General features: G+C 42.0%; 1 protein-coding gene across 2 annotated transcripts; it reads right to left on the minus strand.

Annotated features, from left to right (window-relative positions):
• Window positions 1–6: 6 nt before the first annotated feature.
• Window positions 7–11,222, minus strand: hmgxb3 (HMG box domain containing 3). Of its 2 annotated transcripts, XR_004796990.1 has the most exons (22): window positions 11,014–11,222; window positions 10,320–10,483; window positions 10,035–10,209; window positions 8,965–9,471; window positions 8,714–8,821; window positions 8,410–8,544; window positions 8,032–8,270; window positions 7,522–7,628; window positions 7,347–7,427; window positions 7,051–7,133; window positions 6,843–6,950; window positions 6,552–6,692; window positions 5,843–6,150; window positions 5,563–5,690; window positions 3,511–3,642; window positions 3,185–3,369; window positions 2,782–3,004; window positions 2,506–2,639; window positions 1,977–2,096; window positions 1,575–1,784; window positions 508–1,431; window positions 7–272 (listed from the first exon to the last, which is right to left on the minus strand). XR_004796990.1 is itself a non-coding variant. In XM_035669582.1 (21 exons), exons 2-21 carry the CDS (start codon window positions 10,457–10,459, stop codon window positions 847–849), a joined length of 3,849 nt encoding a protein of 1,282 aa, XP_035525475.1. In that variant the 5' UTR covers window positions 10,460–10,483; window positions 11,014–11,222; the 3' UTR covers window positions 7–846. The 2 variants fall into 2 exon arrangements, 1 of the variants encoding a protein (XP_035525475.1); XM_035669582.1 differs by having other exon boundaries at window positions 7–1,431.
• Window positions 11,223–11,698: the final 476 nt, after the last annotated feature.

Consider the following 11,698-nt stretch of genomic DNA (forward strand, 5'->3'; position numbering starts at 1 on the left):
TTACCTTATAATGAGCCGTTTCTATCTACAGAGGGAGCCAATCCTCCTCTACAGAGTCTACAATGTTGAACCGCCATGTTTCTACGGTAGCCCAGAATGCACAAAACAGACCTGGGCTCTCCATAGGGCCTTTCGCATTTCTGTACGTTTTGCGGCCACTGTAGTTTCTCCTTTATGCTCGGGAGGCGAGCAGCATTTAGTTGGTTGCAAGCTGCAACTTCAGTGCTAGATGCCACTGAATCCTACAAACAGGTCCTTTAACTCTTGGCACCCTATTGATAAAAGGACAAAAAAGATTGTTACATTCTTTTAGAAATGTAATTTCAATCTCTAGCCTCCTGACTTTTATTTACTGTCACACTCACTGGTACCATAGTTAAAGATGGTTCAAAGATAACCTTGTAACCTGTAATCTGAAATTCTATTTCTTTGTTAGCTTCTTCACAGTAAACACTGCTGACCACTCTGCATGTTTTCTCATTACCTATAATAAAAGGTCCAACTCACTTTATCCACATTCAGCATACTTCCTCACATCAGTAAAACCTGACAACTATTTTTAGCTGATTGAATGTGCTGTTGTACAGGCTAGTCCTCCAGATGAAGAGTAAAGCAGTCTCCAACTCTGACATCTCCTTTGCTTTTTCTGCTTCCTCGCTCATTGGGGTTATAGCGCTTATCGCCGTATCGCTTCCAAACTCTTGGATCCTCCTGGTGACACTTGCATCTCTCTTCATGTTCCTCAAGTCTCTCGTATTATCTGCACTTTTGTGTCTTTGCATGCAGCTAGCTTTACGTTCAGTCCATCCCTCTGTCTGCCTCCTAATTGTCCAATCCTGAATATTTTTATTCAGGAAGTACAACCTCATATGTCTCTGTTCCTCCCTCTTGTGTCTGTCCCTCCATTCCACTTCCTTCATCTTCCTCTTTCTCTGTGTTGATCTGTGCCACTCCCAGTCGGTATAAAGCATCCCTGATCACTACCTCACCAGGTTGGCAGGCCTTCACCACTTGGTTGATCTGCTGGGTCACGATGTCTCTGCTGGTGAGGAAATCAACCAGGCGGTTGTAAAGGTAGTAATACGCGGTGTTGTTAAAAACCACAGGCTGCCGCAGCGCGCGGCTTACCGCTTTCTCTGTGGACTCATTCTCAGCTTTGTCTGTCTGTTCTTTCTGTTCTGCCTCCTCTGTATCCTCCTCTTCCCTCTCTTTCTCCAGCTCAGCCATAAAGTCGACATAGGGCTCCAGATCTCTGCAAAGGATCATTGAGTGGTGCTCTGAAGGGAGAGCAGAAGGCTCCTGGGCTGCTTCAGGGGGATAAACCAGCCAGCAACAAGACGATCTGGTGATGGGGTGGACCTGCTGGTTCTCTGCTACCAACGACAGGTCAGCGCTGTACGGCTGGTCTTGTAGCTCAGCGCACGACACAAACTAAAGGAAAAAAAATTCAGAAAACAAGATTGAAACATGTTTTTGTTTTTCAAGGTGAATTTACGGGTTTAACTTTAATTAACCACTAAACCGTTTGTTTGTTGTTTCCTTATAGACAATTGGATTCAATTCAAATCACTCACTTCTGGCTTTTCAAAAGGGTCAGAGAAGCAGCCTTGGTTCCTGCCCCACATTTGGGTTGCTAGTTCTGGGTACTGCATGTCAGCACAGAGCGCCACCTGACGGGCACAGTCACTAACATAGACTGGGGGCCAGTAGCGAGAGGACAGGAGTAGGTCTACGTGGTCTCGAGCCGTCTCTCCTCTCACCAAGCACTTAGAGCCACACATCACCTGAAAATGGAGTAAGTAAAATCATTTCAAAAGTCATAACAAACACACAGGGGACACTTTTTACTTGACCTATCTAACACATACAATTGTTTTTGACCGATTTTTGCATTTGGGGCTTTAACACGCAACATTTTGTGTGAATTTACCTGTTGAAAGGACTGGTTAAAAGAATGGCAGGGCTGCTGTTTTTACCTTGTGGGGGCAGACCTTGGACAGCTTGCCAGCAGTAAAGTGTGCAGGGGGCTGTGGGGCTGTGGAGAGGCCACTGTGGACAAGTGTGTACAAGGAGATCAGGGAGGCCAGCAGCTCATTCTAACACAGAGAGAGACAGAAAGGCGTCTTTTATTTAAACAAACTCCGACACAGATATGAGTACATTAGAGTGAGCAGAGATAAGATTAACACAAACTCAGAATGATGAATGAGGAAACCATCTTTCAACTAAATTCAAGTAAACCAACTTGCTGAGATACCCTTCAGCAAGACAAAGTCTTAACAGTACCAGGGTGCGGGGGAGGGGGATTTCCTGTTCTTTAGACCAAGAATTTATCACATGATTAGTGTATTTACTCAAACAGTAACACTTGTATCCTAGCCAGTATTTAACAGTCAATGTACTTACTTCCTCTCATTAACATACAAAAGCAAAATCATGTGAACATTATAAACAGCTGTTTTTCTCCTTTGTTTTCAACTCACACACACACACACACACACACACCTTAGTGGAGCCTGGGGTGATGCTCGCCCCGCAGCGGTCCAGTATTGTTCTCAGCTCGTCCTCACTGTGATCTTCAATCTTGTCGAGTCTCAGCTGACCATCATGAATGAGACGCACCAAAACTGATGGATCTCCTAAAACAGGTGATAAAAACCATTCTTTTAAAAATACTTCTTTATAGTCCACATAAGCCACCGTAACAATTTTCCAGTCACAAGATTAACAAATAATATATTTATAGTTTAAAATCAGTTGTAGTTTAAAAGAATCAGGTACCTGAGGGCTGCGGTGTGTGTGACAGGACCTTGTCCTTCTCTGTGTTGATAACAGTGGGACTCCTCATCAGTGGGGGAATGAAGGGTGCGATGATAGAAGCATCTACCCGTGTGATAGGGATGTCAGTGGGGAAAGTTGCTTGTTCGATAGCCTCACTCTCCATGGTCAGCCAAAAGTCATCCACCTGTACCTCATCGGAGACTGAAAACTCAGGCCAGGTAAACTGTGGACAGAATCAAGTGGGTGTGATCATGTGCAGAGGTCACTACACACACACACACACAAAACATCTTCACAAGCCGACTTTCTCTAGCTTTTACATGTGGAAAACCACTGTATGGTACTGTTCTGACTCTATTGTGGGTTTTTTTTCCTCATTCATTCTCTTGCATTAATCTTTCACCTCCACGTTCTTTAGCTCCAGTACGTTGCTCGTGTATCGCTGTGCAATCTCCAGTTTGGGAGCAACACCACAAATGCCGCAGATCATATCGTTGTAATCACGCACTGTCAGACACTCAAAGGCCCAGTAGCCACTCAGGAGAAGCTCCTGAATTTGAGACAACTCCTCTGGACTCAGGGCATGGACTGATGGAAAGAGGAAGACACAATGACATTTATAGGAAAAATACTGAAAAAGACAGAAGAAACATAATTGCAAATGTTCAAAATGCCAGACAAAATTAAAGTGTCAGGATTCATGTATGCAGAGTTGAACACAGTGTTTACCAGGGTGGTTCGGGACGTGGTCTAGTATGGTCCTGGCTACCTGAGAGGGGGGATGCCCCAGTTTGATACTGGCCCTGATCTTGAGGAAAAGGTCGATACTAACCAGCAGTCTGTTCCCAATGTTGAACAAACCTGTAGAAAAAAAAAAAGAAAATAAAAAAAAAAAGATTTTAATTCACAGAGGAAGCTGGCTACAGGCCATACCAAAGTTTAAAAAAACATCTTCCTCAGGACAAGTCATTTACATGCACTTGATACAGTGTGACTCATTATTGCTGTTACCATGAATACGGGAGCATAATATTGCCTAACTGTGGGCTTCTGCCACTAATAAAACAAGACAGTATGAAAAGCTGCAGCCAATAACTACCTACTGTTTATTATACTAAGCAACAGAAAGTTTCTGTTTGGGCATTGGAGATAAATGATGATAATAATAACAACAATAGTTTTTGCAAATTGATACCAAAATGCTGTGTCTGAGATATTTATTTGCCACATCAAAGAGCCAAATATCAGAATAAGCAAAGCATCTTTCAAATTGTTCGGCTGATATTCATCAGTATTTTCACCAAAGTGTAAAACATTTTGAAAACATGTTCCTCTGACGAGTGTTAAATGAATGAGTACTGCAAAAACTAGAATTACTGCCCATTCATGTTGCAGTTTACATCCATGTCCGTCCAGTTTCATATGATATATATACTGAAGACGCTAAGGGAGTTTATTAAAATGTAATTAATCTGGTGAAATCGAAGTTATCACTATATATGGATATATGGATGTATGAATCCAGTTAAATATTTTCCAGTAAGAAACATTCTGTTTTCACTTACTATATTTACAGAGGAGTACAGAGGACTGATACAGAGCTTTGTCACATGTTGCAACGACAATTACCTGAAGCTCAATATCAGCAAAACCAATGAGATTGTGGTGGACTGCTGCTGTATGTCTATTAGTGTGCAAGTTCATTGAGAGAAACAAGGTCAAATTCCTCCTGGTATGTCTTCACATGCTTGGTGAATAAAGCTGATTCTGATAGAGCAACAAGTTGTAGCCAGGACAGGAGACAATGCCTCAAATATGGATGTGCTGCAAAGAAGCTACAAATTCTAAAAATGTAGATGGCTTACACACACACACATCTACAACCTGGCAGCACATACATTCTATCCAACCACCACAGTTTAGAGGTGGGCACCCAAGACTAGTGTCACCAATTCAGTATCCAACCAAATGTGAAAATTGGCACAATCTCACCTGTTCCTGAATTATGGCACTGAATAATGGCAAGAAAAGTAATTAGCATTAAGATGTAGCAGTAAAGTTGACCTTTTAGATATAAAATAATCACATCATAATTTTTTCCTATTTGGAAATGTATTTAAAAAAAAGACATTTGTGTTGAATGTTGTCATGATTATCATGTGAATTATGGACAAAAACATGTTTTGTTAGGTCACAGTGACCTTTGGCCTATGACAACCAAAATATAATCAAATTTTTTTTGTTTGTGCCAGATGTAATGAAATTCTCCCCCGGCGTTCCTGAGATATCGCATTCGTGAGAGTGTGACTGACGAACAGACAAACAATCTGAAAACATAACATGGCCTCTGGCTACAGCTGTCGTCAGTGCAAAGTCATATAAATGGGGAAAAGGACATTTCATGGGAATCTTAGATGTTGTATGTTATACACACGTAATTCCCTTTTGGCCAATCAGCAACACACTGATTAGAATTTAGGAAAAGTCTAACCGGCAACTTGTGTCTGACATAGACACAGTCACCCTGAACAAAAGCAGAAGAATCTACCTTGGAGGAATCAGTGTATTTTTGAAAATGATGAAACAGCAGTAACACACATAATTCCCACCCATAATCTGATCTGCTGTGTTTGAGATATTCTGTGTGAACAACTGCACAGAGTTGCCTCTGACTACAAGAGGACAATGAACCAAGAGGAAGAAACTACTGGTAGGCTGTAGTGCTCGACGCTTGATGCAAAAGTAGTTGAACAATGTATGAGTGTAAGTGGGGGCGTTTACCTGGATGCAGGTCAGTGAAGCTGTGCAGAGCCAGACACTGAACATTGAGACACACTTTGAGCTGGAGAGATGCTGTCTGGATCAGTGTCTCAGTAAGCAGCCAGCAGTCCTCCTGTCCTGCAACAGTACTGGGACATACAAGCACACACACATAAGAGCATACATTAGGGAACAGGACATGTACAGAGCATGTCAGTAAAACCAGAAGCAGGATAGTTGGAACACATAAATAAGGAGGGGAAGCCAGGGAGCCGCTCCACTTTGTCATCCCTGTTCTCACCTCTGACCTCCTTTGAAGAGGGGGTAGCTACACAGTCCACAGTGAGTAGCTGCTGATTCATAGAACTGAGGCCACCCAGACTCGACCAGCGTCTCCGTCTCTACACCGCCCTCACGCTCTTGGTCTTGTGGTTGAACCAAAACGATCTGGAGACTGTTGAGCTCCTGGATGAGGGTCAGCGTTTCCTGAAGCTCGGCCTCGCTCTCAGGAATCTGCAGAGAACGGTGCAGTAACTGCAGGGTATTCTGCCGCTGGATGTCCTTCTGCGCAGGACTCAGGGCCTGGTATGGATCAAGCAGAGTCCCAGGCTGCGAAAGGAAAGAAAAGGAAGCGCAATTTATCGAGAGTTTTGGGGGGGCTTTGATGGAGGGAAGGAAATTGTACAAACAGGTTTGTTCATTCTTAAATGAATTCCTGTAATGGGAGCAATGGACAGACCTTGATGACAAGATTAAAAAAACACAGTTCTACAACTAGAAGTAAAAACACAAACAAATACACCAGTTCTTGGAAAGAAAACGGCAAAGATAAATGACTTGACATCAAAGGCCTGTTGTCATCGGTGTAAATTGATGAATGCTAAGAAGCAACTGCTCAGAGATCCACGGTTGGCCTGAAACTCATAAAGGGGGTCAAGGGGTTAGAGATGTAGCTGGAAACTATTCCTACTGTAACTACTGTAACGAATCTGGAGGAAGTAAGCTTTCACCTTTGCTCCCTTGGCGTTCTTCTGGGTCAGCTCACAACCACATTTAGGGCACACTGCAGGTTTGTGTCTGTTCTTATACATGTAGTCACAGGACGGGTTCTTGCACCGACCCCTTCCTCGTGCTGTAGACAGTCCCAAATCCTAAAAGAATAAAGAAGAGCGATATTTCAAGAGAGAAAGAAACAAAAAAGGATATCAAGAAACAAATTTACATCTGAAAAGGATCACTGAATGTAATTTTATTTAAAAAATAAATGTGTAAATTGTATAAAATAATAGTAGTATACTGACAAAGCTGGAAACGGTTTGTTGTTTAAAAGGCACAAATGACAGGATATTCACTCTCCTGTCAGTCACTGAAGACACAGGCTGGCTTCCATCTGCTGGAACTGAAGAATCCTATAAAAATACGTGCAGAAAGTGAAGATATTGGACCAAATGTGCATCTTTGCTGTTGCTATTCGTGTGTGTTTCGAAGTGTTTGTGTGTGTGTGTTAACCTGCTTGGCTGTGGTTGTAGGGACGGTCTGGCCAAGCTGCTTTAAAGTGCTGGGTTTGAGACCTGAGAAACTCTCTCGAGGCACTGTGGTTAGAAAATGACCACATCAACAAAGAATAGAAACCTCATAAAGTGTTTTATTTATATAAACATAACACTTCCTCTCTGTATAATAAAGGTAGCCTGTGCGTGTCAACTATAAGCACTTAAGGAACATACAATTAAACTATATCCAAACTACAGCCTGAAAGATTAATAAAGTATAAATAGAAAATAAAATCAAATGATGCACAGTACCAGTGGATGATTTATTGTTCGTTGCACTCTGAAGTTTTCCTTTGTCAGGTGGGACAGTTAAGATCTGGAACAAAGTACGGCCTAGAAACGGAAACACAAGCCAATATGTAAATCCATATGGTGACAGCTTATTCTGACAACAGATATTGCCTGTGTGCTATATGTTTTATCTCACCTGTGCTATAGTAGGCAGGAAGGATGGGTCTCACAGGCCTCTTTTGAACAGCGCCAATGCTTCTGTCTTGACTCACTGTCGGGTCCTTAAGACTGTCTTTCAACTGGCTACTCAATGACAGAGGGAAAGTACGCCAAGTGAATAAAAACAGCTGCTTTGACAACACACAAAGCTGTCATTATAGTTTTGCTCCGTTCATATTTTTACGTTAATGAATAGTTTTCATCCAACACTTTTATACAGTTCAGCCTTTCAAATAAACACATTAAAAAACAAATAAGGACAATGTGTGTATTTGCTGCAAATGATAATCAGAATCTTAAGACTATTTCAGCATCAAAAAACAGCCTTAAAGCACCAATCTGCTTAAATTTCCCTCAGTTGTCACAGTCCACATAGGCAAAATGCTTTTGGGATCCAAATAACAAACAGAACATGCTTAATATTTAAATGGGAGCTGACTGTACACCAATACTGGATTGTGGTATCAAGAACTTCATGGGTGCTCACTGTGTTTGTTCTTGCTCCTTGGTGCTGCTGCCATCTAGTGGCTTTCCAGCTACAACCGCATGCTGCTTTCTGGAGCACCGTTGAACTCGCCCTTCCTTTTGGCTCCCAGTAGTGTTTGTTTTACTGACATCAGCCTTCCCCTCCCGAGCAGGGGGAGGTGTGGGTTGGCAGCTTTCATTAGGCTTGGTTTCAGCTTTCTGTGGTTTGGACGTGGCTCCTTTCTCCTGTGTCTTCTTTGCCTGATATATAAATGCAGCCAAAGTTAATTGACTTTAACTGCAGGTCCAGACTGGAGGCTGAATCATTGCACAGCTCCTGCAGGTTCATATAAGGTTGAACATCCCTAATCTCTTCATTCAGATACGGATTGACACTTACAGCAGGTATCCATTTTCCGCCCAAGTGGCTCCCACATTCAGGGCACGTTGGTGGCTTGTGGCGGGTGACATACACAAATGAACAACCAGGATTTAGACACCTCCCTCGACCTCTCCGGGTGTATGTCTTCACAGACTGCATTAAAAGAGGAAAACATGCAAGTTTGTGTCTTTCAACTGCTATTACCACCCCCAATCATCAGATCTGAATGATTTTCCTGATTATCTTTTTCTGTGTGCAGACTCTACGCTTGTCAATTTCAGTATTGACATTTATAAGGTGGATGAATAATATGGCTGCTTACCATTTTATATGAAGGTTTGGCACTTTGTTCTATGCTGGCACCTACAGAGACCATCATCATTGGGCCCACAGAGCTGACGCCTGCCAAAGACTTGGGCTCCAGCAGGTTCTGAAGTAGAGGACAAATTACTTCACTGCATTAGTTAAAACACTTTTTTGTGATTAAAAAAAGCTGCATAGATTTTAGCCCTTATAATTCTTAAATTAATGAAGCTCATTCTGCTGACTGGTAGAAGGGCATTTAAATCTCACCTGGGTGGGTATAATGGCAACCACCTGTGTGGTTTCCCGCTGTATCTGCTGCACCGTCACCCCGCCATAACCACTACCAGTAACTCTTGTCTCATTTCCATTCAGCACGACTGCCTCTGCTGTAAGGTTGGCAGAGCCTTGTGAGACATTGGCGTCTGTGGAGGCCGTGGTTTTGGATGAAACAGAGGAAGTGGAAGGTGGGGTTCCTTGTGGGTCCGTGGGATGAGACGCCACTGCTGTTTCTTCTGCTATGTCATCAACAATGATGGGCTGCTCGGAAAGTTCCACCTCTTCAGCCAACCCAAGAGGTGTGAACTGGGACTCGTGGGTGAGAGAGACGGAAGGCAGGCCTCCCTCCATTGGAGGGTCCAGAGTCTCCATGCTCACCTCTGGCTGAGAGCCACCCAGCTGCTGATTTGAGGGGCAGCCTTTAGACAACACAAAGTAACTGGCTCTGGGGAGGATTTTGCGGAAGCCTGGCAGGTCTTTGGAGGGGCTGTGAGAGGACTGAGGGAGAAGCACAATCAGGAAAATTGCACAGAATCATTTTGACATTACACTATACAGCAGTGAATTAGGCCACTGCTGAAATAAAGCTGCTATGCAAATGGGTCACTTCATTCTGACTTTATCTGTAGTTACATGTGCCAAATGTATTCATTACAAATGAAATCCATCCAATTGACTACATGAGTGCTCTGCAGTGCGTAATCATAAAGAAGGGCTCTGATATACTCAACAGCTTATACCTATAATCAAGCACTCCATCATGGGCAAACCTTTTAAAAAGATTGGCTTTGGTTGACTGCTCGGCACTCACATTGATTTAACTGGTTCAACTGACACAACGGTTCTGACAGAATATATATTACTATCCCTGCAGTTATTAGAATCTATTAAACAGGAAACTCGTTTTGTACTTTTTGATCATTTACGTGATCAATGATCCTTAAACTGTTTAAAGTTAATTGCGTCAGCAGTTTTATTTCATATCAACCACGATTCAGATTCCCTGGATGACGCTCAGACACACTGGTCTGCTTAGATAAAAAGTCGAGGCTGGAGCTTACTGTGTCTGTACCCTCCTTCTCAGACTTGGCCTTCTCCAGATAGTAGGCTTTCTCAGCCACGCTGAGCCTTTTCCAGCTCTCACTGATACGCTTGTTGATCTCTGACTGTGGCAGATTAGGGATTTCCTGTTGCATAATCTGGTGAACATCAAAGTAGTATAACAGGTAGGCAGACCTAAAACAAACAGATTAGTTTGACAGTGCATTGCTTTATGACAGGGCTTTACTTAATGCTTTGATATTTTAACAGCTGTGTGTAAAAGTCCTTTGGGCTATTTACATTACCTAGGTTTCTTAGGTTTCTCAACATTGTCTTCTTGAGCTTTGCTCTTCCTCTTTTTTGGGGTAGTCACCTCCACTTGGTTGTAGCAGCTCTCCACCTCCTCCGTCACTTTCATAACTTCAAACACCTCCACTTTCTCCATGATTTCCAAAGACCTAGGGCCAACCTGAAAACAGCATGACATTAGTTTGTTTTTCATGTTTGAACCTTCACGAATTTATTACAAGGAAGTTGTATCAGATTGCACTGGTTTTTAACAAAAGCTAGTTTTAACTTCAAAAAGAGGAAAAACTAAATATATATTGCATTGCATAGTGCTTTTAATACCCTTATGTGTAAACGACACGATATTGTGCAGAGTCATGGATAACTGGATTTCTGAGGTTTATTATAGCTCACTGCTGACAGGAGGCCAATACAGATACTTTGTCTAATAAAAGAAACAGAAAGTAGGGCAGTATGACTACGGGCCGCTACTTTATGCAGAGATAATGTATCAATGCAGTGCCTTAGTCAAAATAAAATATAATGGGAACTTGTCATGCACAGGGCTCTTAAGGAGACTGATAAAGCGTGTGTGGCATGTTAAAAACACTGGCTCTTCCATGCTTTAAAAGTAGGTTTAATGGCGTGTGTTTATACTGCCTGCACAGTCACCGAGTTATCCAATGAAATGCCTTCTTATTGAAGCCTTACCTACGATGACCCGAGGCTCTACAATCTGCTCTGAACAACCTTTACAAGTCGCCGAAAAAGTCAGGCATTGTGCCGACGCTCAGTAATGTTGAAAAGTGCCTATGTTTCATATTAAATCGAGGATTTGCGATGTATAAATGTCTGTAAAGTAGCTTCGTTTCTCGTCGACTTGGATAAAAACATGGCGGTTTGTTGCTATGGTCTTCAACCAATGAAATGCCGGAATAAACAAGTACTGGCCAATCAGGGAAGACGTTTTTGACACGTGAAAGTAAGACGTGCGTCCATAGAGCGTCGATACCATAAGTTCAGAGTGCATTGACAGTAAATATGGTGCACATTGTGTCAACAAACACTCCCTTTATTATCAATCAGTGTGTGCAATGAAACACTACAGTGTATGTCATCTCTGAACATTTGAAACTTGATCAATATGAAAAGAAAAAAACTCCCTTCGCTCTGAAAATTTACAAATTAGGTCAGATAAAAATAAGAACACAACATAATGGAGACACTTTATACATAATACATGATGTACAAGTATTGGTAATTAAAATACAAGATGAGTCAAACAGTTTAAGTGAGTTGAAAATAAATATAATCGCCACACTTATCAATAAAATAATAACTACATTTAAAATAGATTAATAAGGACAGATATAAGGAGATAAAGCAATTAATCTGA

Source organism: Morone saxatilis, unplaced genomic scaffold, assembly GCF_004916995.1.
Source record: "Morone saxatilis isolate NCDOM2014 unplaced genomic scaffold, NCSU_SB_2.0 Contig22, whole genome shotgun sequence".
Lineage (NCBI taxonomy): Eukaryota > Metazoa > Chordata > Actinopteri > Moronidae > Morone > Morone saxatilis.

Excerpts from the sequence above, each read along its gene's own strand:
- hmgxb3 (XM_035669582.1), bottom strand. The coding sequence starts at position 10,459 with ATGGAGAAAGTGGAGGTGTTTGAAGTTATGAAAGTGACGGAGGAGGTG. Across the intron at positions 9,472-10,034 it reads AGAAGGAGGGTACAGACACA|TCCTCTCACAGCCCCTCCAA; the intron begins GTAAGCTCCAGC and ends CTTCTCCCTCAG. Across the intron at positions 2,097-2,505 it reads TCACCCCAGGCTCCACTAAG|AATGAGCTGCTGGCCTCCCT; the intron begins GTGTGTGTGTGT and ends TCTCTGTGTTAG.